Raw genomic sequence first — 23,713 nt, 5'->3', positions numbered from 1 at the left:
GACTACCACTATGGGTGACGCAAATGGGGACTCTGACTCTCTAATAACTCCTGCATCAAGGAGTTCCTGAATGTGCTTCCGGACAGCCTCAATGTCCCGTGGGTGGATTGGCCGGGCACGTAGTTTGAAAGGCGTGCCATCCGAAAGTTTTATATGATGTCGCACCTGGTCCGTCCGGCCAAAATCCAGGTCGTGCTGTGCAAACACCTCAGGCATGCCGCTGAGCTGCTGAGTGATGCGCTGTTTCCATTCCAATGGAACTGGGGAGTCACCAAAATTGAAGGTTATGGTGGGCTCTTGGAAAGACGGAGTGTCTGGAGTTCTCTGGGATAGTTCTGACTGTTTGGTCTTGTTGTGTTCCTTTAATAGGATGGTCTGATAAGCACTAACCTCTGCAATAGTACACTTGGCAGGGATGACAATGTCGTGGTCAGACTCGTTGCTTATAACAACTGGCAACTTGTGGGGCCGCCGCTGGGGAAAGTCCACCAGACCGGCTTTAAGTAGCAGGCCACCGGGCAAGGGGGACGATGATGGGTACTCAATTACAACTGATTTTTCATCCTGAAGGCCCTCGCCAAGGGCGACTCCCTCCACCACTACAGTTGAACCAGCTGGAATGACTTGAGGCATCTTGCCAAGTAGCTTCACTACCCCCTGATGGGTGTCACTTGTCTGCTTCCGTCTCAACTCAATGATTTTGAAGACTACTTTGTAGCCATGTGGGAGGGGTTGACGATTGGCTAAGTCAGTCTCTGAGTAGATGTCGAACAGTACATCTAGGGTGTTTGTGCCTATGAGCATGAGGGATTGTGAAGTGTCAGGGACGATTAAAGCAAGTGTGTTTACATCTACTGGAACACCTATAAAGTCCTTTGGAAAAGTTATGGTCATTTCTATATAGCCAAAGTAAGGCACTAGCTGGCCATTAGCACCTTCCACTTCTAAGAGGTCATGTAGTGGCTTGATCTTTTGCTCTGAAAGGTGCTGCTGGTAAAATGACTCAGGAACAGTGGTAACTTGGGAGCCTGAGTCAAGAAGACAGTTGACTTCTTCACCTCTCACAGTCACTTGAGCTGTACTTCTGGTACCAATCAACTGTTTAGGGAGTTGGAAAGATTGGTTCTGCTCTGAATGGTTTAAGCCAGAACATGTTTGTGCTTTGACAGTCTTTGCTGGGGTACTTACTTTGTTAACCTCAGCTGTGATTTTGTCACCATTGTTTACGTCTGAGGGACATTGTTGACTCTCCTCAGCTCCTGTTTGTCCCACAACAGGAACTGTTAGATGTTTAAAGGTGAATCTGTACAATCTCGCGCTTCCCACTGGCATTGTTTCTCCTCCAACTGCTTCTTTTTTTCTGCTACTAGGTTGGGGTTAGCGGGGTCAACACAGCATGGAGCGATATGTCCATCTTCACCGCAGTTGAAACAATACCAGGGCTTGGGTCTGCCCCTTTGCCTCTTTGAAGTCTGTCTTTGCATACGTCCATCTACACCATGTGGCTTTGACATCTTACTCTGCGGCTTCCCTGCAGGGTCCTTGCTGTTTGCAAACTTTGTTTTTTTCTGTGACATGAATGTAGTTAGTTGACTTTGCAGACTCGCCACCTGCTTTCGCAGATCCTCAATAGCAGCAATGCTACTCCCATGTTTCTCCTCTGGTTCACAAACATGTGCACCCTGGAACTGTAACTGAGTTCTCTGCTTTGTGGTGCCAATGTGTTTTCTCATACGGTTAGTTTTTGCTTGCTGTCGATCTTCCTCAGAGCGAATCATTAACAACAGGTCTGAGAATTGGGGTGGGCTGCTCTTCTTTTGCTCAAGTTGCAGGGCGCTGAGTAGGTCGTTGTCCCAACATCCCCTGCAGAACTGTTTAAGTAGATGTTTGTCCACTTCTTCACATGCGACTCCCCCCCTCTTCGTGGCTCTGTTTAATGCTAGCTGTAGCCGGTGAAGGTAAGTGGATGACTTCTCACCTGGATCTTGAAGGGTGTTCAGGAATTGAGCGAAAAGTTCCTCACCATCTTCTACAGTGCCAAAGGCTGAATCTAGAAGCTGCAAATAAGTCACAGGTGGTGACTCAGGCCGCAAACTCTTAACTATATCAGCTGCTGGTGGGAGCAGGCTCTCATGGATCTTTCTGGATATTTGCAGGGGGGACATGCTGGGATCATTTTGGAGCAGTTCAATTTGTGTGCGCCATGTGTCATAATCAGTTTCATTGTTAGGTCTGGGAACCTTACCGGAGAAGGAACGGAGTCTCACCTGGGACTGGATGTGTGGGACAAGATCTTGCCTTCGTACGATATGCTCTACCACAACCTTCTGAATGTCAGGTGGGTTCAAGTCACTTACTGAGAGGGACGCTGCTCTCCTTCCATTAGTGAGGGGAACATCATCAGTGGCACCAGTATCACTTGGTGTAACATCTGAATGTGAGGTGTGACACTGTCGCTCTTTAGAAGCGGGTGGAGATACAACAGTGGTCTCGACATACGTGGGAGAAGGTTCTTCAGTGGTAGGTCGCATGGCTTCAACATCCTCCCCAATCTGACACATCATCTCCTTCAGCACCTCACCGTAGTCTTTGCCACTCAGCTTGGCTAGTTCCTTGAGTTCCGCCAAGTAGGTTTTTGTAACATTACTCCCAACCGTGGTAGTGTACATGCTACTGAGTGTTTTAATTTCATAGACAACGCTGGGATCAGCTTGTGCTGTGTATGTGTATGGTAAACGAGGTTCTAAACCTTCTAAGGCTGAACTGCTAGAGTATTCTACGATCAGGTTTTGGTAGAAGTTGGACAGTGAATCATCAACAAAAAGGACTCTTGTGATTTTACCATACTGTTTCAGAAAGTCAATGACCTGTTCATCTTTCTCAGATACCTGTGTTATCCCAGCGACAACAACCGCATTAGGTATTTTGACACCAGACTTTTGTATGAAATCCATGCTGGTCATTGCCTCAATATTGATGCTCAAATCAATTGGCTCCTGGCTGGCTCGCCACTTCTGTAACCAACTTTAAGGTATAAAGGTGAATTACAGCGCAATAATTACTTGGGCTCGTAATAAGACCCTGGCCAGAATCAGAAGACACCAAATTCGTATGGAGCCAAAGTATTGAGCAGCAATAATGACCTGGACACAATGTTAACTTTTGAGTAGCCACTCTTGTATTGTTACAAAGTATAACAGGTATTTGTCCAATTTGTACAGATAAAGTATAAAATAAAATAAATAGTGTGCACACTCAACAAAATAAAAGTACTCGTTGGGGCCCTTTAAGAATTTAGAGTTAAGCTGGCGATAGCCAACTTCAAAGGTCCTTGTGAATGTAACTGGAATGTATGAGTGTGTGGTGTGTATCTTCTTTGGGGTAGATCGTCCTCAAAGTGGTTGGCTCGCCATCTATCACAACCAGAATATCGTCCTGGTCCTTGGACTTTTCCGTCCTCTCCAAAAAACCTGACCTATAATCCAGGTCATAAAATGTACATTCTAATCAGTCTGTTTCAGATGCATTGTTTAAGGTTAAAATACAAAATCAAAATATTGCATCACCTCATATTCATTGCATCAACATCTTAAATCTTATCAAATCTCACAGTTCTGTTGTACAACATTCAATTTTCAAGCATATCAAATATGAGAACTAAACATCTAAGTTGCTCAAATATTTCTCTATTCATGTAAACATTAATTAAACAATACTTATGGTAAGTAACCATTGACACTCAAAATACAATACACCATAACAAATTCAGAACTATGTGCAAATAAGCAACAAAATATACATATGAGTTCAGTTCAGAGGCATTAAAGCAGTGTGCTTAATTTCTCCACGCTATAGGCCTATTCGTGAGAGAGAAATGCACTAAAAATTACCCTCTAGATTACTTTAAACTCACAGTGAACTGACAAAATTTAGCTTTAGAGCAGCTAAGAACATGTTGCTCACCGTTGCTCTGTTTCACAAAAGCCCAACACACACTGGCGTTGGAATTGCAGCAGCTCTCCGGATGAAAGGTGAGTGGTTAGCCTGTGAGACACCGAGCTAGCATTAGCATGATCGCGACGGTAAGTCTCTACAAGTTTTTTCCATCAGAATAACACTCGTCTTACCGACGTTGCCTCTCTCCTTCATCCAGCCACTCGACTCCGGACTTCCAGCAGGTAAGTAGGCTGGTTTTCCTTCCTCTCAATCCTGAGTTTTCCTCTCTTTTGTCCGTGGATTTCTCGGTTTGAGTAGCAGATGCCTCCACTCCTCTTGCTGAGATAAGAAAAACCCGGGACACCATGCACCTCCACCTCACTTCCTGGCTGACAGGGTCAATGCGGCCTGGGTAGGCTCTGATTGGTTGCTGAGCTAGGTGCCCTCACGTGGGGTGAACTGAGAGGTGCATTCAATGGTCATAGGAAATACGACGCTTGTTGATGTGGACAGTTAATATAAAGAGAATAAGTATGATATTTTTCATCTGGGCTACACCCTCCCCTCCTGAACTCATGCACGTCCCTGTGCATGGTAGACAGTTAAATGATGATTATTTGACGGGTCAAGGAAGAGGGCGAAGCAGGCTCTTCACCATCACTGATGACATCGGCCCAAGCTGAAGACAGTCCTTGCAAGAATGATTTTGCTGCAGTGATCAGAGGATTGCCTAGCTCCGTATAGTCAAGCCGTCGTGGCGGACGACGGTTTCTCTCAGATCTCCTTACAGAATCATTTGTATCCATGTTTTCCCTTGTATCCACTGGGACTATCTCCTCCACTCTCTCCTCAGAATTCGCACCTCTGGTGCCAGCCTCCTGAAATGGAAGTTGCCTTTCTTGGACGTCTGGGTCATCAACAGGTGAGTCAGTTTCAGTTAAGGTTATTTCATCCACTTGTTCGGTCGGTGTGACTCCATTGGTAGATAAGTACTCAGTATCATCTGTAGTACTGTTAGGCATATCAGGTATGTTGCCAAAATCAGATTGGCTGTCAAAAACAGGTGGGTTGTCAATATCAGGAACATTTACAGGACTCTCACTCACTGTGTGGACAGGGGAACTCAACCAAACAGGAATGAGCAAATCATCTTCTTCGTCTGAGGAGTTCTCTTCCTCTAGCGCTGGATTTGCACGGGTTCTTGGCCTGCGTGACACTGGCTTCTGTACATGCTCACTGCTTTCCTCCACAGGTAGGTAGCCACATGGTAGCAACAGATCCCGGTGTAGTGTTCTTAGGGGACCATCTTTGTTTTCAGGCTTAACTGTATATACTGGGAGGTTGCCTGCCCTTCTCACCACTACATGCACAGTGTGTTCCCACTTGTCTGAAATCTTATGTTTGCCCCGGATACGGACATTCCTGACCAATACCCGATCTCCAGCTTCCAAGTCTGATGCAGTTACATGTCTGTCAAACCTCATTTTGTTCTTGTGAGCCATCTTTGCAGCCTTGTCCATAGCTAACTTGTAGCTTTCTTTGAGACGTGACTTGAGTTTTTGCACATATTCAGAGTGAGATGAGTGTTGTTCCTCTTGCACTGGCAGGTTGAATGCAAGGTCAACTGGCAACCGAGGTTGGCGTCCGAACATCAGTTCGTACGGGGAGAAACCAGTCACTTCATTCCTGGTGCAGTTATAAGCGTGGACCAGGGGTCTTACATGGTCACGCCAACAGGACTTATCTTGATCACGGAGAGTTCCCAACATATCAAGCAAGGTACGATTAAATCGTTCCACAGGATTGCCCCTAGGATGGTATGGGGTTGTCCTCACCTTGTGGATACCAGCCACCTGACAGAGCTCCTTGATTGTGCGGGACTCGAAATCTGGACCCTGGTCACTATGCAATTTTTCTGGGATGCCATAGTGTACCATAAAGTTCTCCCACAGACACCTTGCCACTGTGCGGGCCTTTTGATTAGGTGTTGGGATAGCAACTGCAAATTTAGTGAAGTGGTCCGTGATCACCAATATATCTTTGGTTCCACTCCTGTCAGCTTCCAGGGACAAGAAGTCCATGCACAAGAGTTCAAGAGGTCGTGTCGTATTAATGTTGACCAAGGGGGCCGCTCTTTCAGGCCGTGCCTTCCTCCGCACGCACCTGCCACACGTCTTCACTTTCCTTTCCACGTCCAAAGCCATCCTTGGCCAATAAAATCTTGACCTTACAAGGTCCAGTGTACGGTCGACTCCCATGTGACCCATATGGTCATGCAGGCTGGTGAGAACTGTGTTGCGAAGCTCAGCTGGAAGTACAAGCTGGTAGGTTTTCTGGGACCTCTCTTGGCGTCGCCGGTACAAGACATTGTTGCGGAGCTCAAGACGGTTAAGCTCTCGGAGGAGCAGTGGAAGCTCAGGGAACTGTGTGCGCACGGTTGGAGGTGGTGTGTCCCCATATTCGATCTGAGAAATAACATGCTTTATACACTGATCGGCTCTTTGCTCGTCTGCCAGCTCTGCCTCAGTTAGATGGGGAATGGTTGGCAGACCTCCAAACTGTTCCTCTTGCCCATAGCTATCAGGTACAGCACTAGGAGACACAGCAAGCACCTCCACCAAGGCAACACAATCTGCATCTGCCTCTCTTTCATTGTCAGGACTGACGCTGTAGGTGAACTGCCTCTCACAGATTGCTTTCACCACAGACTGATTTACAGCATTGATGTTGTCTGGATCACAAAGGTGATCTTGAGTGAACTGTTGTATGCGTTCAATCTCTTTTTGTGATTTCAGGTCGTCCGCTAGCCCTCCGTGTGGTCTGCGTGATAATCCATCCGCATCTCCATTCTGCTTCCCTGGACGATAGAGGAGTTTGAAAGAGAATGTGGACAGTGCTGCTAGCCACCTATAGCTAGTTGCGTCAAGTTTTGCTGAAGTCAGAATGTAAGTCAGCGGATTACTATCCGTTACAACAGTGAAGTGGTTGCCGTAGAGATAGTCGCTGAACTTTTCTGTAACTGACCACTTGAGCGCCAGAAACTCCAACTTGTGCGCTGGATAGCGATTTTCGCTCCGTGACAGCCCTCTACTTGCATAGCCTATGACTCTAAGTTGTCCCTCTTGCTCCTGATACAATACAGCACCAAGCCCGGTGGTACTGGCGTCGGTGTGCAGTATATAGGGTTTCTGGGGGTCAGCGAAGGCAAGTACAGGGGCAGTGGTGAGACTTTGGATGACTGACTCGAAGGCTTCCTGGCAAGCTGGCGTCCAGCGACCTCCGAAAGGGTCTTTTGGGTCATGGTACTGATGTGCACTTTGTCTTGCGTTTACTTTTGATTTCTTGTGGCTAGGTGGGTACCCCGAAGTTAAGTTGTGGAGAGGTTTCACAATGCTGGAATACCCCTTAACGAACTTTCTATAATACCCAGCAAAACCAAGGAACGACTTTAACTCTCGCAGGGTCTGTGGGACAGGCCATGTTTTAAGGGCCGAAATCTTCTCAGGGTCAGTCCGAACTCCATTTCTGGAGACCACATGTCCCAGATAACGGACTGAAGTCTGGAAGAAGACACATTTCTCTGGTGACAGCTTTAACCCAAACTCTTTTAGACGAGTGAGCACTTTCATGAGTCTTTCTTCGTGTTCCTCAAGGGTTCGGGAGAATACTATCACGTCATCAAGAAAGACCAATGCATCCTTCAAATGCATATCCCCCATGCACCGCTCCATTAACCGCTGGAACGTGCTGGGGGCGTTCGTTACACCCTGAGGCATTCTGTTGAACTCCCAGAAGCCGAGAGGGCACACAAAGGCCGTCTTCGGTTTGTCTGCTTCTTCGACCTCGATCTGGTAGTACCCTGATTTTAGATCAAGAACAGAGAACCACTGTGAACCATTGAGGGCTGAGAATGTGTCCTCTAGCTTCGGAAGGCTGTACGCATCTTTTATAGTCTGAAGGTTTAGACGCCTATAATCGATGCACAACCGGACTTGGCCGTTCTTTTTCCGGACTACCACTATGGGTGACGCAAATGGGGACTCTGACTCTCTAATAACTCCTGCATCAAGGAGTTCCTGAATGTGCTTCCGGACAGCCTCAATGTCCCGTGGGTGGATTGGCCGGGCACGTAGTTTGAAAGGCGTGCCATCCGAAAGTTTTATATGATGTCGCACCTGGTCCGTCCGGCCAAAATCCAGGTCGTGCTGTGCAAACACCTCAGGCATGCCGCTGAGCTGCTGAGTGATGCGCTGTTTCCATTCCAATGGAACTGGGGAGTCACCAAAATTGAAGGTTATGGTGGGCTCTTGGAAAGACGGAGTGTCTGGAGTTCTCTGGGATAGTTCTGACTGTTTGGTCTTGTTGTGTTCCTTTAATAGGATGGTCTGATAAGCACTAACCTCTGCAATAGTACACTTGGCAGGGATGACAATGTCGTGGTCAGACTCGTTGCTTATAACAACTGGCAACTTGTGGGGCCGCCGCTGGGGAAAGTCCACCAGACCGGCTTTAAGTAGCAGGCCACCGGGCAAGGGGGACGATGATGGGTACTCAATTACAACTGATTTTTCATCCTGAAGGCCCTCGCCAAGGGCGACTCCCTCCACCACTACAGTTGAACCAGCTGGAATGACTTGAGGCATCTTGCCAAGTAGCTTCACTACCCCCTGATGGGTGTCACTTGTCTGCTTCCGTCTCAACTCAATGATTTTGAAGACTACTTTGTAGCCATGTGGGAGGGGTTGACGATTGGCTAAGTCAGTCTCTGAGTAGATGTCGAACAGTACATCTAGGGTGTTTGTGCCTATGAGCATGAGGGATTGTGAAGTGTCAGGGACGATTAAAGCAAGTGTGTTTACATCTACTGGAACACCTATAAAGTCCTTTGGAAAAGTTATGGTCATTTCTATATAGCCAAAGTAAGGCACTAGCTGGCCATTAGCACCTTCCACTTCTAAGAGGTCATGTAGTGGCTTGATCTTTTGCTCTGAAAGGTGCTGCTGGTAAAATGACTCAGGAACAGTGGTAACTTGGGAGCCTGAGTCAAGAAGACAGTTGACTTCTTCACCTCTCACAGTCACTTGAGCTGTACTTCTGGTACCAATCAACTGTTTAGGGAGTTGGAAAGATTGGTTCTGCTCTGAATGGTTTAAGCCAGAACATGTTTGTGCTTTGACAGTCTTTGCTGGGGTACTTACTTTGTTAACCTCAGCTGTGATTTTGTCACCATTGTTTACGTCTGAGGGACATTGTTGACTCTCCTCAGTTCCTGTTTGTCCCACAACAGGAACTGTTAGATGTTTAAAGGTGAATCTGTACAATCTCGCGCTTCCCACTGGCATTGTTTCTCCTCCAACTGCTTCTTTTTTTCTGCTACTAGGTTGGGGTTAGCGGGGTCAACACAGCATGGAGCGATATGTCCATCTTCACCGCAGTTGAAACAATACCAGGGCTTGGGTCTGCCCCTTTGCCTCTTTGAAGTCTGTCTTTGCATACGTCCATCTACACCATGTGGCTTTGACATCTTACTCTGCGGCTTCCCTGCAGGGTCCTTGCTGTTTGCAAACTTTGTTTTTTTCTGTGACATGAATGTAGTTAGTTGACTTTGCAGACTCGCCACCTGCTTTCGCAGATCCTCAATAGCAGCAATGCTACTCCCATGTTTCTCCTCTGGTTCACAAACATGTGCACCCTGGAACTGTAACTGAGTTCTCTGCTTTGTGGTGCCAATGTGTTTTCTCATACGGTTAGTTTTTGCTTGCTGTCGATCTTCCTCAGAGCGAATCATTAACAACAGGTCTGAGAATTGGGGTGGGCTGCTCTTCTTTTGCTCAAGTTGCAGGGCGCTGAGTAGGTCGTTGTCCCAACATCCCCTGCAGAACTGTTTAAGTAGATGTTTGTCCACTTCTTCACATGCGACTCCCCCCCTCTTTGTGGCTCTGTTTAATGCTAGCTGTAGCCGGTGAAGGTAAGTGGATGACTTCTCACCTGGATCTTGAAGGGTGTTCAGGAATTGAGCGAAAAGTTCCTCACCATCTTCTACAGTGCCAAAGGCTGAATCTAGAAGCTGCAAATAAGTCACAGGTGGTGACTCAGGCCGCAAACTCTTAACTATATCAGCTGCTGGTGGGAGCAGGCTCTCATGGATCTTTCTGGATATTTGCAGGGGGGACATGCTGGGATCATTTTGGAGCAGTTCAATTTGTGTGCGCCATGTGTCATAATCAGTTTCATTGTTAGGTCTGGGAACCTTACCGGAGAAGGAACGGAGTCTCACCTGGGACTGGATGTGTGGGACAAGATCTTGCCTTCGTACGATATGCTCTACCACAACCTTCTGAATGTCAGGTGGGTTCAAGTCACTTACTGAGAGGGACGCTGCTCTCCTTCCATTAGTGAGGGGAACATCATCAGTGGCACCAGTATCACTTGGTGTAACATCTGAATGTGAGGTGTGACACTGTCGCTCTTTAGAAGCGGGTGGAGATACAACAGTGGTCTCGACATACGTGGGAGAAGGTTCTTCAGTGGTAGGTCGCATGGCTTCAACATCCTCCCCAATCTGACACATCATCTCCTTCAGCACCTCACCGTAGTCTTTGCCACTCAGCTTGGCTAGTTCCTTGAGTTCCGCCAAGTAGGTTTTTGTAACATTACTCCCAACCGTGGTAGTGTACATGCTACTGAGTGTTTTAATTTCATAGACAACGCTGGGATCAGCTTGTGCTGTGTATGTGTATGGTAAACGAGGTTCTAAACCTTCTAAGGCTGAACTGCTAGAGTATTCTACGATCAGGTTTTGGTAGAAGTTGGACAGTGAATCATCAACAAAAAGGACTCTTGTGATTTTACCATACTGTTTCAGAAAGTCAATGACCTGTTCATCTTTCTCAGATACCTGTGTTATCCCAGCGACAACAACCGCATTAGGTATTTTGACACCAGACTTTTGTATGAAATCCATGCTGGTCATTGCCTCAATATTGATGCTCAAATCAATTGGCTCCTGGCTGGCTCGCCACTTCTGTAACCAACTTTAAGGTATAAAGGTGAATTACAGCGCAATAATTACTTGGGCTCGTAATAAGACCCTGGCCAGAATCAGAAGACACCAAATTCGTATGGAGCCAAAGTATTGAGCAGCAATAATGACCTGGACACAATGTTAACTTTTGAGTAGCCACTCTTGTATTGTTACAAAGTATAACAGGTATTTGTCCAATTTGTACAGATAAAGTATAAAATAAAATAAATAGTGTGCACACTCAACAAAATAAAAGTACTCGTTGGGGCCCTTTAAGAATTTAGAGTTAAGCTGGCGATAGCCAACTTCAAAGGTCCTTGTGAATGTAACTGGAATGTATGAGTGTGTGGTGTGTATCTTCTTTGGGGTAGATCGTCCTCAAAGTGGTTGGCTCGCCATCTATCACAACCAGAATATCGTCCTGGTCCTTGGACTTTTCCGTCCTCTCCAAAAAACCTGACCTATAATCCAGGTCATAAAATGTACATTCTAATCAGTCTGTTTCAGATGCATTGTTTAAGGTTAAAATACAAAATCAAAATATTGCATCACCTCATATTCATTGCATCAACATCTTAAATCTTATCAAATCTCACAGTTCTGTTGTACAACATTCAATTTTCAAGCATATCAAATATGAGAACTAAACATCTAAGTTGCTCAAATATTTCTCTATTCATGTAAACATTAATTAAACAATACTTATGGTAAGTAACCATTGACACTCAAAATACAATACACCATAACAAATTCAGAACTATGTGCAAATAAGCAACAAAATATACATATGAGTTCAGTTCAGAGGCATTAAAGCAGTGTGCTTAATTTCTCCACGCTATAGGCCTATTCGTGAGAGAGAAATGCACTAAAAATTACCCTCTAGATTACTTTAAACTCACAGTGAACTGACAAAATTTAGCTTTAGAGCAGCTAAGAACATGTTGCTCACCGTTGCTCTGTTTCACAAAAGCCCAACACACACTGGCGTTGGAATTGCAGCAGCTCTCCGGATGAAAGGTGAGTGGTTAGCCTGTGAGACACCGAGCTAGCATTAGCATGATCGCGACGGTAAGTCTCTACAAGTTTTTTCCATCAGAATAACACTCGTCTTACCGACGTTGCCTCTCTCCTTCATCCAGCCACTCGACTCCGGACTTCCAGCAGGTAAGTAGGCTGGTTTTCCTTCCTCTCAATCCTGAGTTTTCCTCTCTTTTGTCCGTGGATTTCTCGGTTTGAGTAGCAGATGCCTCCACTCCTCTTGCTGAGATAAGAAAAACCCGGGACACCATGCACCTCCACCTCACTTCCTGGCTGACAGGGTCAATGCGGCCTGGGTAGGCTCTGATTGGTTGCTGAGCTAGGTGCCCTCACGTGGGGTGAACTGAGAGGTGCATTCAATGGTCATAGGAAATACGACGCTTGTTGATGTGGACAGTTAATATAAAGAGAATAAGTATGATATTTTTCATCTGGGCTACATAGGACTTTATATTAATGTCACACTTTTAAGCATTAGTAAGATATTATTTTAAAGAGAAACTTTTTAGTTCTTTGTTCTGTCTACATTAATACTTTGGAAACTGACTAAATAACTTTAGGTTTTTACAACAGTGGTAAATGGACTGGTTCTTATATAGCGCTTTTCTACTCTTCTGAGCACTCAAAGCACTTTACACAACTTGTGCATTCACCCATTCGCACAAGCACACTGTTCTAGGTGCTTTCTAAGTAACATTCACACACATTCATACTCCGATGGATGCATCGGAGAGCAATTCGGGGTTAATATCTTGCCATGCAGACTGGAGGAAGCCAGGAATCGAACCACCAACCTTCCAATCAGTAGATGACCTGCTCTACCGCCTGAGCTACAGCCACCCCAGTGATTTGTTTGTGCTGGAAATGTCCATGAGGCTAAATCTCCACTGACATGACAATGAACACATTTCCTACAAATACTGTTTGCACAACATGCTTGATTTGTTAATCAGCAGAATATTAGAATATTATAGACACTAGTTGTGATGTGACTACAATGATTTTCTGGATTTGTGTGATAACAAGGACTGCAGCTGAGCTCCACAGAAGGATTAGTTTAATATTTAACAGCTTACAAATAGAAAAGAGCTGCTCATCAGTGCAGAAACACTGACAACAGTATTTGTATTGTTAATAAGAGCTTGTTATATTTTACCTTCCAGTTATGTCCTTTTATCTGAACTCTCAGTTTCTCTAAAGTCTATTTTCTCTCTCTGGACACACTGTCTATTGTTATAAATGTAGAAACTAAGAATGAGTCAGACTGATGGACTACTCTTCTAAGGAGAATAATGCAAACTAAAACTACATAATAATTTCACAACCTTTAATTAGGGGTATAATGTGGCATAAGATAATATAATAATCTCACAGTGTACACAAATGAAATTCCACAGTAAATATTAAAGTAATCGTTCCTCCCAGTCTTTTAGTTTGTTCTGCAGCTGTTGCTTCAGATCAGTTCCTCTTCAGCTGAGAGGTTTTTGTACGACAGATTTTCACTGTGTGAACGGGCGGCTGTAACCACTTTGTCCACAGTAATAAACTCCTGCATCTTCAGCCTGAACTCCACTGATGGTCAGAGTGAAATCAGTCCCATATCCACTTCCACTGAAACGATCAGAAACTCCAGACTGACGGGTTGTTGCATAATAAACAAGCAGTTTAGGAGCTTCTGAGGGTTTCTGAAGATACCAGTGGAGGTAGTTACTCATACTTGAACTAGCTTTACATCTGATAGAGACAGTCTGTCCTGGAACAACAGACTGAGCTGTAGGAGTCTGAGTCAGGATGATTTCTCCAGATGAACCTGAAAACAGGAAAAAATAGGAGAAGTTTAGAGAAAGATGACCAACATCCAAACATTCGAGGATCATTTCTCTAACACGGAGAACAGATGGAAGAAGGTCAGTGCTGCTGGTTTCAGAGTTTCTCCATCATAGCAGAACATCATTGTGGTGAACCTGGCTGCATGCTGAAGCAAAGTTTTCACAGAGAGTCTCACCCTGAACAAGGAGCCCCAGGGTGGCCAGCAGTAGAGTCAGTGACATCATCATTGTGCTGCTGGTGTGTGAGTGGCTCTGAAAGGCCTGGACAGCCACTGATCAACACTGGCCTCTTAACAGCTGTGAGCAGAGAGGCAGGACACATATGCAAACACACAGAGTCAGTCAGCTGCAGCTGTCCTGAGCTTATGAAGCTTCCCTCAGTGAGACTGAAAAATAATGAACAAATGTACAAATAAAGCAAGTTTTTCCAAAACTGTAGTGATTTATTTGTTCGACCTTCATTAGAAATGTAACCTACTCTGGTTAGTTTACACAACATCTGTCTGAACAACACATTAGTCCGATTGAACATGGCTATTTTCATGCCAGACTACACCAACCATGAGGGGCAGAGTTTCACTATGTGTGTATATTGCAAATGTACTTCTTGCATGTATCTGGTGCATTTATATTGGGTCCACACACTTCACAGCGCTTCTTTTTTTCCGGCCGCAATCTATGTGAAAAGATAAGGATTATTTTTCTAGAGTCAAGCCTGCTGAAGACAGTTTAAACTCAAAGGTAGAATTGTGTGAACTTGGAAGCCTAAAGAAAACATGACATGAGACTAATTCTGACGTCAACAGAGTGACAGGAATCCTTGTTGATGGCTGCTTGGCTTGAAATGCTACTGATTTAGCATCAGTGTGTGAGCTAATGATAGTGAAGCTGTTTATGAAATGTGTGCCTGAGCTCTTCTGTGGCTGATCTAAATGAACAGAAGGTCCTCTTTGCAGAAGGCAGATGAGTTCACACTAATGCACTAAGTGACTTTATTCATCCTGAACTCTGCTCTAATTGGCTGAAAGCTACTAACATGCAGGCTAAAGGCCTCACTTTCAAATGTTTGTTGTCTGAACATGAAGACAAGAAAAAAATGAAAAACTCTGGTCTCATCAGAGCTGAATGTAAAACTGGATATATTTGACTTTAAACTGATTCGATTTCTGGTTTGAAATTATTTATTTTTCCACTTAAAGTTGGATTTATTTATTAAAAGGACACCTGGAGAACCACGCTGACACTGAACTGACTGACAGCAGTGTTTGTTTTCTTAAAAAGAATCACTTTAATAATCTTTAGAAATCGTTGAGCTTCAGGGTGACTGAGTGTTGAGATTTGTTTCTTTTATTTAAAGACAGTGTGTCTGTGATCCATTATGAAGCTGAGGTCAAAGTTCATGATCAAGCATCTTCTAACTACTCAAAGATTCACAGCAACAACCGTGACAGTTTGAGATTTCCTGAGTTTTGAGTGGGTAGAAAGAAGTTTCCACCATAATAATCATTTAATAGTGAACTTTAGATTTCTGAGTGATATGATGAAAAATTCAGTCCCTTCATGAAATTGTGTTTGTGCTCATTGAACTGTGTCAGTCTCTGCTGCAGCTGGAAGTTACTGCAGTTTCTGTTCAGTCTGACTGAGGGAGGTTTTTGTACGACTGTTTTTCACTGTGTGCGCGGTTCCCAGTAGCTGCTATCAAATGCACCCATACAGTAATAAACTGCTGCATCTTCAGCCTGGACTCCACTGATGGTCAGAGTGAAATCTTTGTTTGATCCACTGCCTGTAAAACGATCTGGAATCCCTGATGCTCGAGTGCTAGCATAGTAAATGAGCAGTTTAGGAACTCCTCCATCTTTCTGTTGGTACCAGGATAAATAGTTGTTGCCATAAACATCCTGACTGGTCCTACACTTGATGCTCACAGTTCCTCCCACAGCAGAGCTCACTGCTCCAGGCTGAGTCACTGGGACCTGAGGTTTAGACTCTGAGGACACAGAGACAAAAACATAAAGCAGCTTCATGGTTTTGTGGGCTTCATTTCAGAGGGACAGATGTTGATAGAGGAGAGGAGTTTGATTCTCTGGACTTTACCTGTGAAGCAGCAGCAGAGGAGAGTCCAGATGAGGACGCAGATCAAAGTCATGTTTTTGATGAGGAGGATTTCTGTGGCTTCTGTTGTGATGAAGGACAGCTGTCAGTCATCCAGTGTTCAACTCTCAGGACTATAAACTCTCCCAGAGCACTGGAGCATGGTGCTGCTGATGCAAAGTGCCTCTCTATGGAAATCATCTGACTGACTCCAGCAGAGACTTGGATCAATGTGATGTGTCCAAAAAGAGTTGTCATGGCATATTTGGCATGTGACTCACATGAACCCTTCATGATTTATAGACAGATGAGAAATTTTGTCAAAATTTACTCGTGCAGTGAGGAGATGTGAAGGCTTTTCTCCTGCAGGGGCATTTTGCTGAAATGATTCAAGACCACTTGTCATTGTCCTGGTTCAGTCGACCAAGCGGTTTGCATTTCCTGTGTTTTTGTCATTTTTTTGTATTATGTTAAGTCTACTTGTTTATGTTAAGGATCATTCTTTAATGCCTGCATTGTTCTGTTTAGATTTGGTTATTAGATTTCCCCTTGTGTCGTTGCCCTTTGTGTCTCCCTCTGTGTGTGTCTGTGTTTATATTGTGGTGTGAGTTCTTGTGCCTTGTTTCTCCTCCGTGTGTTTCATTCCGTCATGTTTATCTATGTTTCCCAGCCCGTCGTGTCTGCTCTCTCCCTCGTCTTCCCTCACTCCCTTTCGTCTGCCTCTTCTCCGCTCCCGCATCATGTTTCCTGTTTTATTGTGAAGGTCTTGTGTTTCCATGGTCGTTTTGTCTCGTTGTGGTTATTCGCGTTAGCTGGGTTCCTCGTGTTGCGTCCTCCCTCATGGCTGTGTTTCCCTGTGTGCCTCTTTGTGTTTGTAGTTTATACTTCCCCCAGTCTAGTTTTGTTTTGTATTTCCATTCAGCAAATAAAGCTGGTTTTTGATTTTACGTCCTGTTTCTGGGAGTCTGCATTTGAGTCTTTTCCTGCCTGCCTGCTCAGCCGTTTCATGACACCACTTGTTCTTTGACATAAATCATATAAAGTGTCCTTCAAGTCCTTCAGACTTTAAGACAGTTGAACATCTGTGGGTGAATTTGGATCGATGTGTTAGAGTTAAAAGAGTCCAAATTTGGTAAATATAGCTTGAGAGAAACAACGACACATGGCATATTAGACGATGTCATTATATATTCACCAAAGACTAATGAACTCACGACTCTTCAGTTTAATTTGAAACACAGCATGGAATAATTTACTTGATACAAATGTGAAATATTCGACCCATAACAGAGACATTTTATGTTTCCGCGGGCACTCCACTGTGTGCGACTCAGGCAGCTTACCAGTTGTTGTTGTTCTTTGCGAGTTTTTCTTGTGGATGAGTGTTGTGTTATGTCAGGCGGTTTACTGATAATCAGCTTATTTGTGGTCTTTTATCTCCTTTTGCTTTGAACACACTCAAGTCACGACTGACATGTAACATGTTCAAGTGGCTTTATTGTCATTTCAGCCATATACAGTGGTGCAGTACACAGTGAAATGAGACAGCGTTCCTCCAAGACCCTGGTGCTACATATAACAGTAAATCAACATAGGACTATAATAAAGTGCAAGTATACAAGAACTACAAAAACAGAACAGAGTGATACAGACACAAGACAGTGCAACAGAAAAGTGCACAGTTTTCTACAAATTATGCAATTATGATGCCATTATTATTTCACACTAAAATCTTTTTGAGCATTTTCTTTCAATGAAACTTAAATTTTTAAAACTTTTTTTTAGAATTTTTTCTTCAAAAACAGTTCATAGATGGCACATTTTTGTTTCTATGTTTTAACCTTTTGCCAAAGTATCTGCAAATAATTTGTCATCCATTTCATTTCGCCTTTGATGAAGATTTAAAATTACTATACTGCCATATGGTTACCATTTAACCATACTCTAAAACAGGGGTGGGCAATTCCAGGCCTCGGGTGCCGGTGTCCTGCGGGTTTAAGATCTCACCTTGGGTCAACACACCTGAATCACATAATTAGTTCGTTACCAGGCCTCTGGAGAACTTCAGGACATGTTGAGGAGCTAATTTAGCCATTTAAATCAGCTGTGTTGGTTCAAGGACACATCTAAAACCTGCAGGGACACCGGCCCTCGAGGCCTGGAGTTGCCCACCCCTGCTCTAAAAGCATGCTGACCACGTTGGGCTCAGTTAATGAGATTTAATTTGTAATTAAGTTATTTTTATTTTTCCCAAATATACCAAAAATAAGTTGGTTTGTTTTTTTCCATTTTTACATACAAAATTGTTTAATTTTTGAGTTATGATAAAATTCTGAAAATTTATTTTTCTGATTATTTTAATTGTAATTGTAGAACTAAGAAATAGTTCACAGATTACAGACGAGGACATCAGAAGTCAAAGAAACACTTTAATATTTTTATCTTTGGTACTGAAACTCGTCTGTTGCCATGGTTCAGCAGTGAAGCCTGTCTGTTACTATGGTTACCAAGCTCAGAGAGGGAAGTGAAACAACTGGAGATCAGTTTCACCCAAACTCCCAGTTTCTCTAACATCTCTCTCTCTCTCTCTGCAGTGGGTCGAGTCCCCCCCTCCCTAACCGTGCTGGCGCCCTCTAGTGAGGAGCTGCAGCAGGGGAAGGCTACAGTCATGTGTGTGGCCAACAAGGGCTTCCCCTCAGACTGGAGGCTGTCCTGGAAGGTGGATGGAAGAAGCAGCAGTGGAGAGGAGAGCAGGAGCCCCGGGGCGCTGCAGAATGACGGCCACTACAGCTGGAGCAGCACCCTGAGGCTCCCTGCAGACCAGTGGGAGAAGGTGGGCTCTGTGACCTGTGAGGCCACCCAGGGCTCCCACACTCCACTCTCAGAGACTCTGATGACAGACCAGTGTTCCCAGTCCTGAGCTGACTCACTGGGACTCTGATACTGGCTTTAGTCTGCAGCTTCTCTCAGTCTGCTCCCTCTGTGTCTGTATTGCTTTGATAGTTTTCATGTTTTCATGCTTGTGGCACTGTTGATGGTTTTAATACTTCAAATAAAAACTGAGGTCTTCAAATAGTGGTTTTCATGTGTTTCCATTCAGCTGCTCTTCTGTCTGATAATCATCCTTCAGGTTCAGCAGTGATGCTTCCATACACTGAAAATCTCTGCTTCAGTAACTTTGACTGAGAGAATCACATGTGCTGTATCACATCAGAGTGTAAATGTAAAAAAATGAAAACAACTAAAAAAAAGAAAAAGCTATAAGTAAAATAGAATCACAGCCAACAGCTGCTCCCTGTTATAAATAGTTTTAAAGTCTTTTGCAGCTGCATTATTTTCCATCATGTTGGACTTTGTGATGATCTTTGCTGTTGGGTGTAGAAGAAGTAGAAAACATGGTGACAGATTATTGTAACCTGCATGTGGCCCATGATGAGACCCGTCCTGGTTTTCTTCAAAGTCAGAATTGATAAAATAACCCAAAGAAAAACTAAACTTTCTTTATCAACATAGGAGACACTAAAAATGTCTCTTTCAGAACATCAGTGCAGGTTAAAAAGTGTAAATGTCAGAATAATTTATGTCACAAAGATGAAGTTAAAGACTTGATGAACTAAACTTTAAATCTTCAGATCAAATCATGTGAAATATTTCTGTGACCAAGAATGTAGCTGAGCAATCTCCATACATACATATATCAGTACTGCAGTTTACTAAAATATTCTCATTTAATAACTACTTCCCAGTTTGAATATTTACAGGAGAGTTTCTTCATCACAGATCTGACTCACAGTATCAACTGTTTTGTGTTTCACATGTTCTTCTGTGCGAGCTGAAATCAAATGTGTGCACGTGTGTGTGTGTGTGTGTGTGTGTGTGTGTGTGTGTGTGTGTGTGTGTGTGTGTGTGTGTGTGTGTGTGTGTGTCCTCAGTGAACTGTATCAGTCTCTGCAGTATCTTCCAGCTGCAGCAGTCACTTGAGTTTCTGTTCAGTCTGACTGAGGGAGGTTTTTGTACGACTGTTTTTCACTGTGTGAACACACGCTGACTGCTGATGTAGTGATAACTCTGACAGTAATAAACTGCTGCATCTTCAGCCTGGACTCCACTGATGGTCAGAGTGAAGTCAGAGTTTGATCCACTGCCTGTAAAACGAGCTGGAATCCCTGATATTCTCTCATGAGCACGCCTAATGAGCAGTTTAGGAACGTCTCCATCACCTTGTTGGTACCAGGCTAAATAGTGATAGTTGCTATAAACATGAACATTCTGACTGGTCGTACACTTGATGCTCACAGTTCCTCCCACAGCAGAGCTCACTGCTCCAGGCTGAGTCACTGTGATCTGTCCTCTGGACTCTGAGGACACAGAGACAAAAACATAAAGCAGCTTCATGGTTTTGTGGGCTTCATTTCAGAGGGACAGATGTTGATAGAGGAGAGGAGTTTGATTCTCTGGACTTTACCTGTGAAGCAGCAGCAGAGGAGAGTCCAGATGAGGATGCAGATCAAAGTCATGTTTTTGATGAGGAGGATTTCTGTGGCTTCTGTTGTGATGAAGGACAGCTGTCAGTCATCCAGTGTTCAACTCTCAGGACTATAAACTCTCCCAGAGCACTGGAGCATGGTGCTGCTGATGCAAAGTGCCTCTCTATGGAAATCATCTGACTGAAAACAACAAGTAGTTGGATCAAATAGTCGATGCTGTTTATCAATTAATCAGTCAGTTTATGAAAATGTTTTCTTTCTTGTGTTTTAGGACACATCCAGACATTGATGGATGTGTGGGATTTTTAAATTTGGGTATTTTCTGCAATCTTTTACAAAAACATGTTCATTGACTGAGAGAGGCAAGAAAATGTTTCATGATCAAACCAGAGCAGTACTTTGTGATATAACCCCAAGTGTTGCCAAATGCCAACAAAACATGCAAACAATGTCTGAAGATAAAGGCTCAGACATTCGTCCTTGTAAGACAAAATCTGATTTCCTCTTGTTCACTTAAAAAAAAAGAAGAAAAGAAATGTTGTACTTGTCTACTCAAACACATGAACAGAGTTTCAGAGAATCTTCACCCTGAAAGAAGTTTTAGAAACTTACCTGTCAGCAAATCAAAGATCCGCTTACATGTAAGCAACAGGACAGAATAGAAAAGTTTTCCCCCAAAAAAGAACCTGCACATTTGAACACGGCGTCAAAAATGAAAGACATTAAAAAAAATTCAGAGGAAAGGTACAATTTGCAAAACCTATTTTAGAGTTTTGTAAAACTCAGTACAAAAAAACTTGCAGTGATTCACATTGATGCATGATGCTGACCACAGGATGCAAAAGTTAAACATGACCACAGCGCAGAATCATTCATCTCTGTTTTAATTTGATATTTTTATAACAGGACAACCTGTGAGGCTGGAAAGACTTCGGTTTCATGCCCTGAACAGGTCACTTTCTGTTTTGTGATGTAGTGTCTGCAGTGTTGTGAAGGTTACTTTTAAAATGTATTCCACTACAGATTACAGATTACATGCCCCAAAATGTATTTTGTAACGTATTCTGAATACTTTGGATTACTTAATATATGATCATGCTTTTTACAACTACATGAATGTACTATTGCTGTTTGATTTATTACTGTTACTGAAGGCTACTTGCCGTACCAATAACAACTCGATTTTTACATCTTAATATAAATGGGTAACAGTAGGTGGACATTAGGTAAGGCTGCACTTTTTGCAGTAATCTGCAAACGCGTATATAAAACAGGTCCGCGGCTCCGAACCGTAGTAAAGGGACCTCTGGCTAATCCGTCGGGTTCGTGTCGGCTCGTAGCTGAAAACTAGCTTTACTTTGTTGTGTGGGTCAACTTTGTAAGAGACAGAGAGAGGCGTTGAAAGGCTGCTCCAGCAGAACTTATTGTTTCGGAGGAAAACACGAACACAGTGTCCAGTCGAGTCTTAACAGCTTACTTACAGCTGGGCTCGTCAGGCTCTCTGTTTGGCTGCTGTGGTTATTATTATATTTACATGCTTCCAGCTCCCGCTTCTGCTCGATGACAGCTCGTACTTTTTCTCCCTCTTCGCGCTCACAGACACATAACAGGTACAGCAGTCCATTCTCCCTGCAGCACGGACTACACTGCCCATCAGGCTGCATTCTTTAGGGCGATGCCTGTAACACTCTGCCTGTTGCCTTCATATTAAATCATTTTTTGAATAATAATTTTGAAATATTTTTAAATATTTCTTCACGTCATAATGCTGGCAGCAAGTAGAGATGACATGGGCTGCAAGATTGAGACACAGACATTAGAGCCTCTTAATGTTTTCTTTGGGTTTCAACCAGCGTGGAATTACCATAGAGAGTGCACAGCCTAACATATGAAACGGGAAAAGACGTGTAATCCTTTTATTTCAACAAAGTAATTGTAATCTGAATTGATGTGATTAGCAGAGTAATCCAAAGAGTGGGAATGTGCTGGAAATTTCTTTTATTTTATGAATTTGTCACATGTTTTAGTAATATCACTTTTGGGTCACTTCGAGGTTCACATGTGGGGAAGCATTCAGCTTTTACTCTATTGTACAAAGTCAGGCATCGTGAGAAAGTTGGTGACACCCAGAGGGGGAGAATTCAACAGGTGGTGAAGTCTTTTGTTAATCAGGTCTTTGAGGATGTGGGGAAGAGGCAAGGAGCAGTCTCTATGTGACACTGGAAGAGGAGATAAAGTTGTAAACTCTCTCCCTCTCTTGGAGGGGTCAAGGGTGTGACAACAGCTGTGGAAATGCCTTCTGTTTGACTGTATTTAAAGAGGGCTGCTATTCATCTTTAGAGACACGTATCAGTGCCCCACTGAATGTCCTCCCTCCCTCAACTGCTTGGGAATTAAAAAGGTGTTGGCTCATCGTGTCTGCAGACTTTGTTGATTATATTTCCATGACATTATTCTGCAGTGACAAAGTGAGATATGTCACAACAAAGGAGCGAAAACTGAAAAAGTGTTTGTTTACATTGTTGAGTTAACACCGAATATAAAAGCTTCAGTGCTCTTTGGTACGGATTCTCCAGTTTTTTTATTTAAAAGTTTTATAATTACGATTTTGATTATGTCCCCACATTCGGTGTCAATGATGGTGATGATACTGGAGGATAAACGTGAGCTCTAACACATGAGTCTGCCTACAGGAGGGAGGTTGAACGTCTGGTGTCTTGGTGCAGCCACAACAACCTGGTGCTGAATGCCCAGAAGACAGTGGAGATTATTGTGGACTTCAGGAAGCACACAGCCCCACTCCCCCCCATCATCCTGACTGACACCCCCATCACCTCTGTGGACTCATTCCGCTTCCTGGGTACCACCATCACCCAGGACCTGAAGTGGGAGCCCACCATCACCTCCGTCATCAAGAAAGCCCAGCAGAGGATGTACTTCCTGAGGCAGCTGAAGAAATTCAACCTGCCAACACGGACGATGATGCAGTTCTACACTGCAATCATCGAGTCCATCCTCACCTCCTCCATCACCATGTGGTACGCTGGAGCCACTATCAGGGACAAACAGAGACTGCAGCGTGTTGTGCGCTCTGCTGAGAAGGTGATTGGCTGCAGACTCCCATCTCTGCAGGACCTGTACACCTCCAGGACACTGGGGCGTGCAGCTCGGATCTCAGCTGACCCTTCTCACCCTGGACACAGTCTGTTTGACCTGCTCCCCTCAGGCAGGAGGCTCCGGTCCATTCGCACCAGAACCTCTCGCCATAAGAACAGTTTCTTCCCCTCTGCTGTCGGACACATGAA

The 23,713-nt window shown here is 44.0% G+C and overlaps 2 protein-coding genes and 1 pseudogene across 3 annotated transcripts in view; 1 reads left to right on the top strand and 2 right to left on the bottom strand.

Moving 5' to 3' along the window:
- The window catches only part of LOC146643092 (Ig kappa-b4 chain C region pseudogene), a 137,350-nt pseudogene that overhangs the window by 53,803 nt on the left and 59,834 nt on the right, over positions 1 to 23,713 (top strand). The gene's annotated exons all lie outside the window — the stretch shown is intronic.
- Positions 621 to 5,271, bottom strand: LOC146643097 (zinc finger CCHC domain-containing protein 18-like). The gene is made up of 3 exons (XM_085395318.1): positions 4,128 to 5,271; positions 3,964 to 4,044; positions 621 to 3,475 (listed from the first exon to the last, which is right to left on the bottom strand). Exon 3 carries the CDS (start codon positions 2,961 to 2,963, stop codon positions 1,284 to 1,286), a length of 1,680 nt encoding a protein of 559 aa, XP_085251444.1. The 5' UTR covers positions 2,964 to 3,475; positions 3,964 to 4,044; positions 4,128 to 5,271; the 3' UTR covers positions 621 to 1,283.
- LOC146643096 (zinc finger CCHC domain-containing protein 18-like) lies at positions 9,230 to 12,440 on the bottom strand. The gene is made up of 3 exons (XM_085396894.1): positions 12,074 to 12,440; positions 11,910 to 11,990; positions 9,230 to 11,421 (listed from the first exon to the last, which is right to left on the bottom strand). Exon 3 carries the CDS (start codon positions 10,907 to 10,909, stop codon positions 9,230 to 9,232), a length of 1,680 nt encoding a protein of 559 aa, XP_085253020.1. The 5' UTR covers positions 10,910 to 11,421; positions 11,910 to 11,990; positions 12,074 to 12,440.

Source organism: Rhamphochromis longiceps, linkage group LG22 (genome assembly GCF_057381845.1).
Source record: "Rhamphochromis longiceps isolate RC_006_pf linkage group LG22, R_longiceps_female_GT1.1, whole genome shotgun sequence".
In the NCBI taxonomy this organism is placed as follows: domain Eukaryota; kingdom Metazoa; phylum Chordata; class Actinopteri; order Cichliformes; family Cichlidae; genus Rhamphochromis; species Rhamphochromis longiceps.
This window is presented reverse-complemented; position numbering and strand designations above follow the sequence as displayed.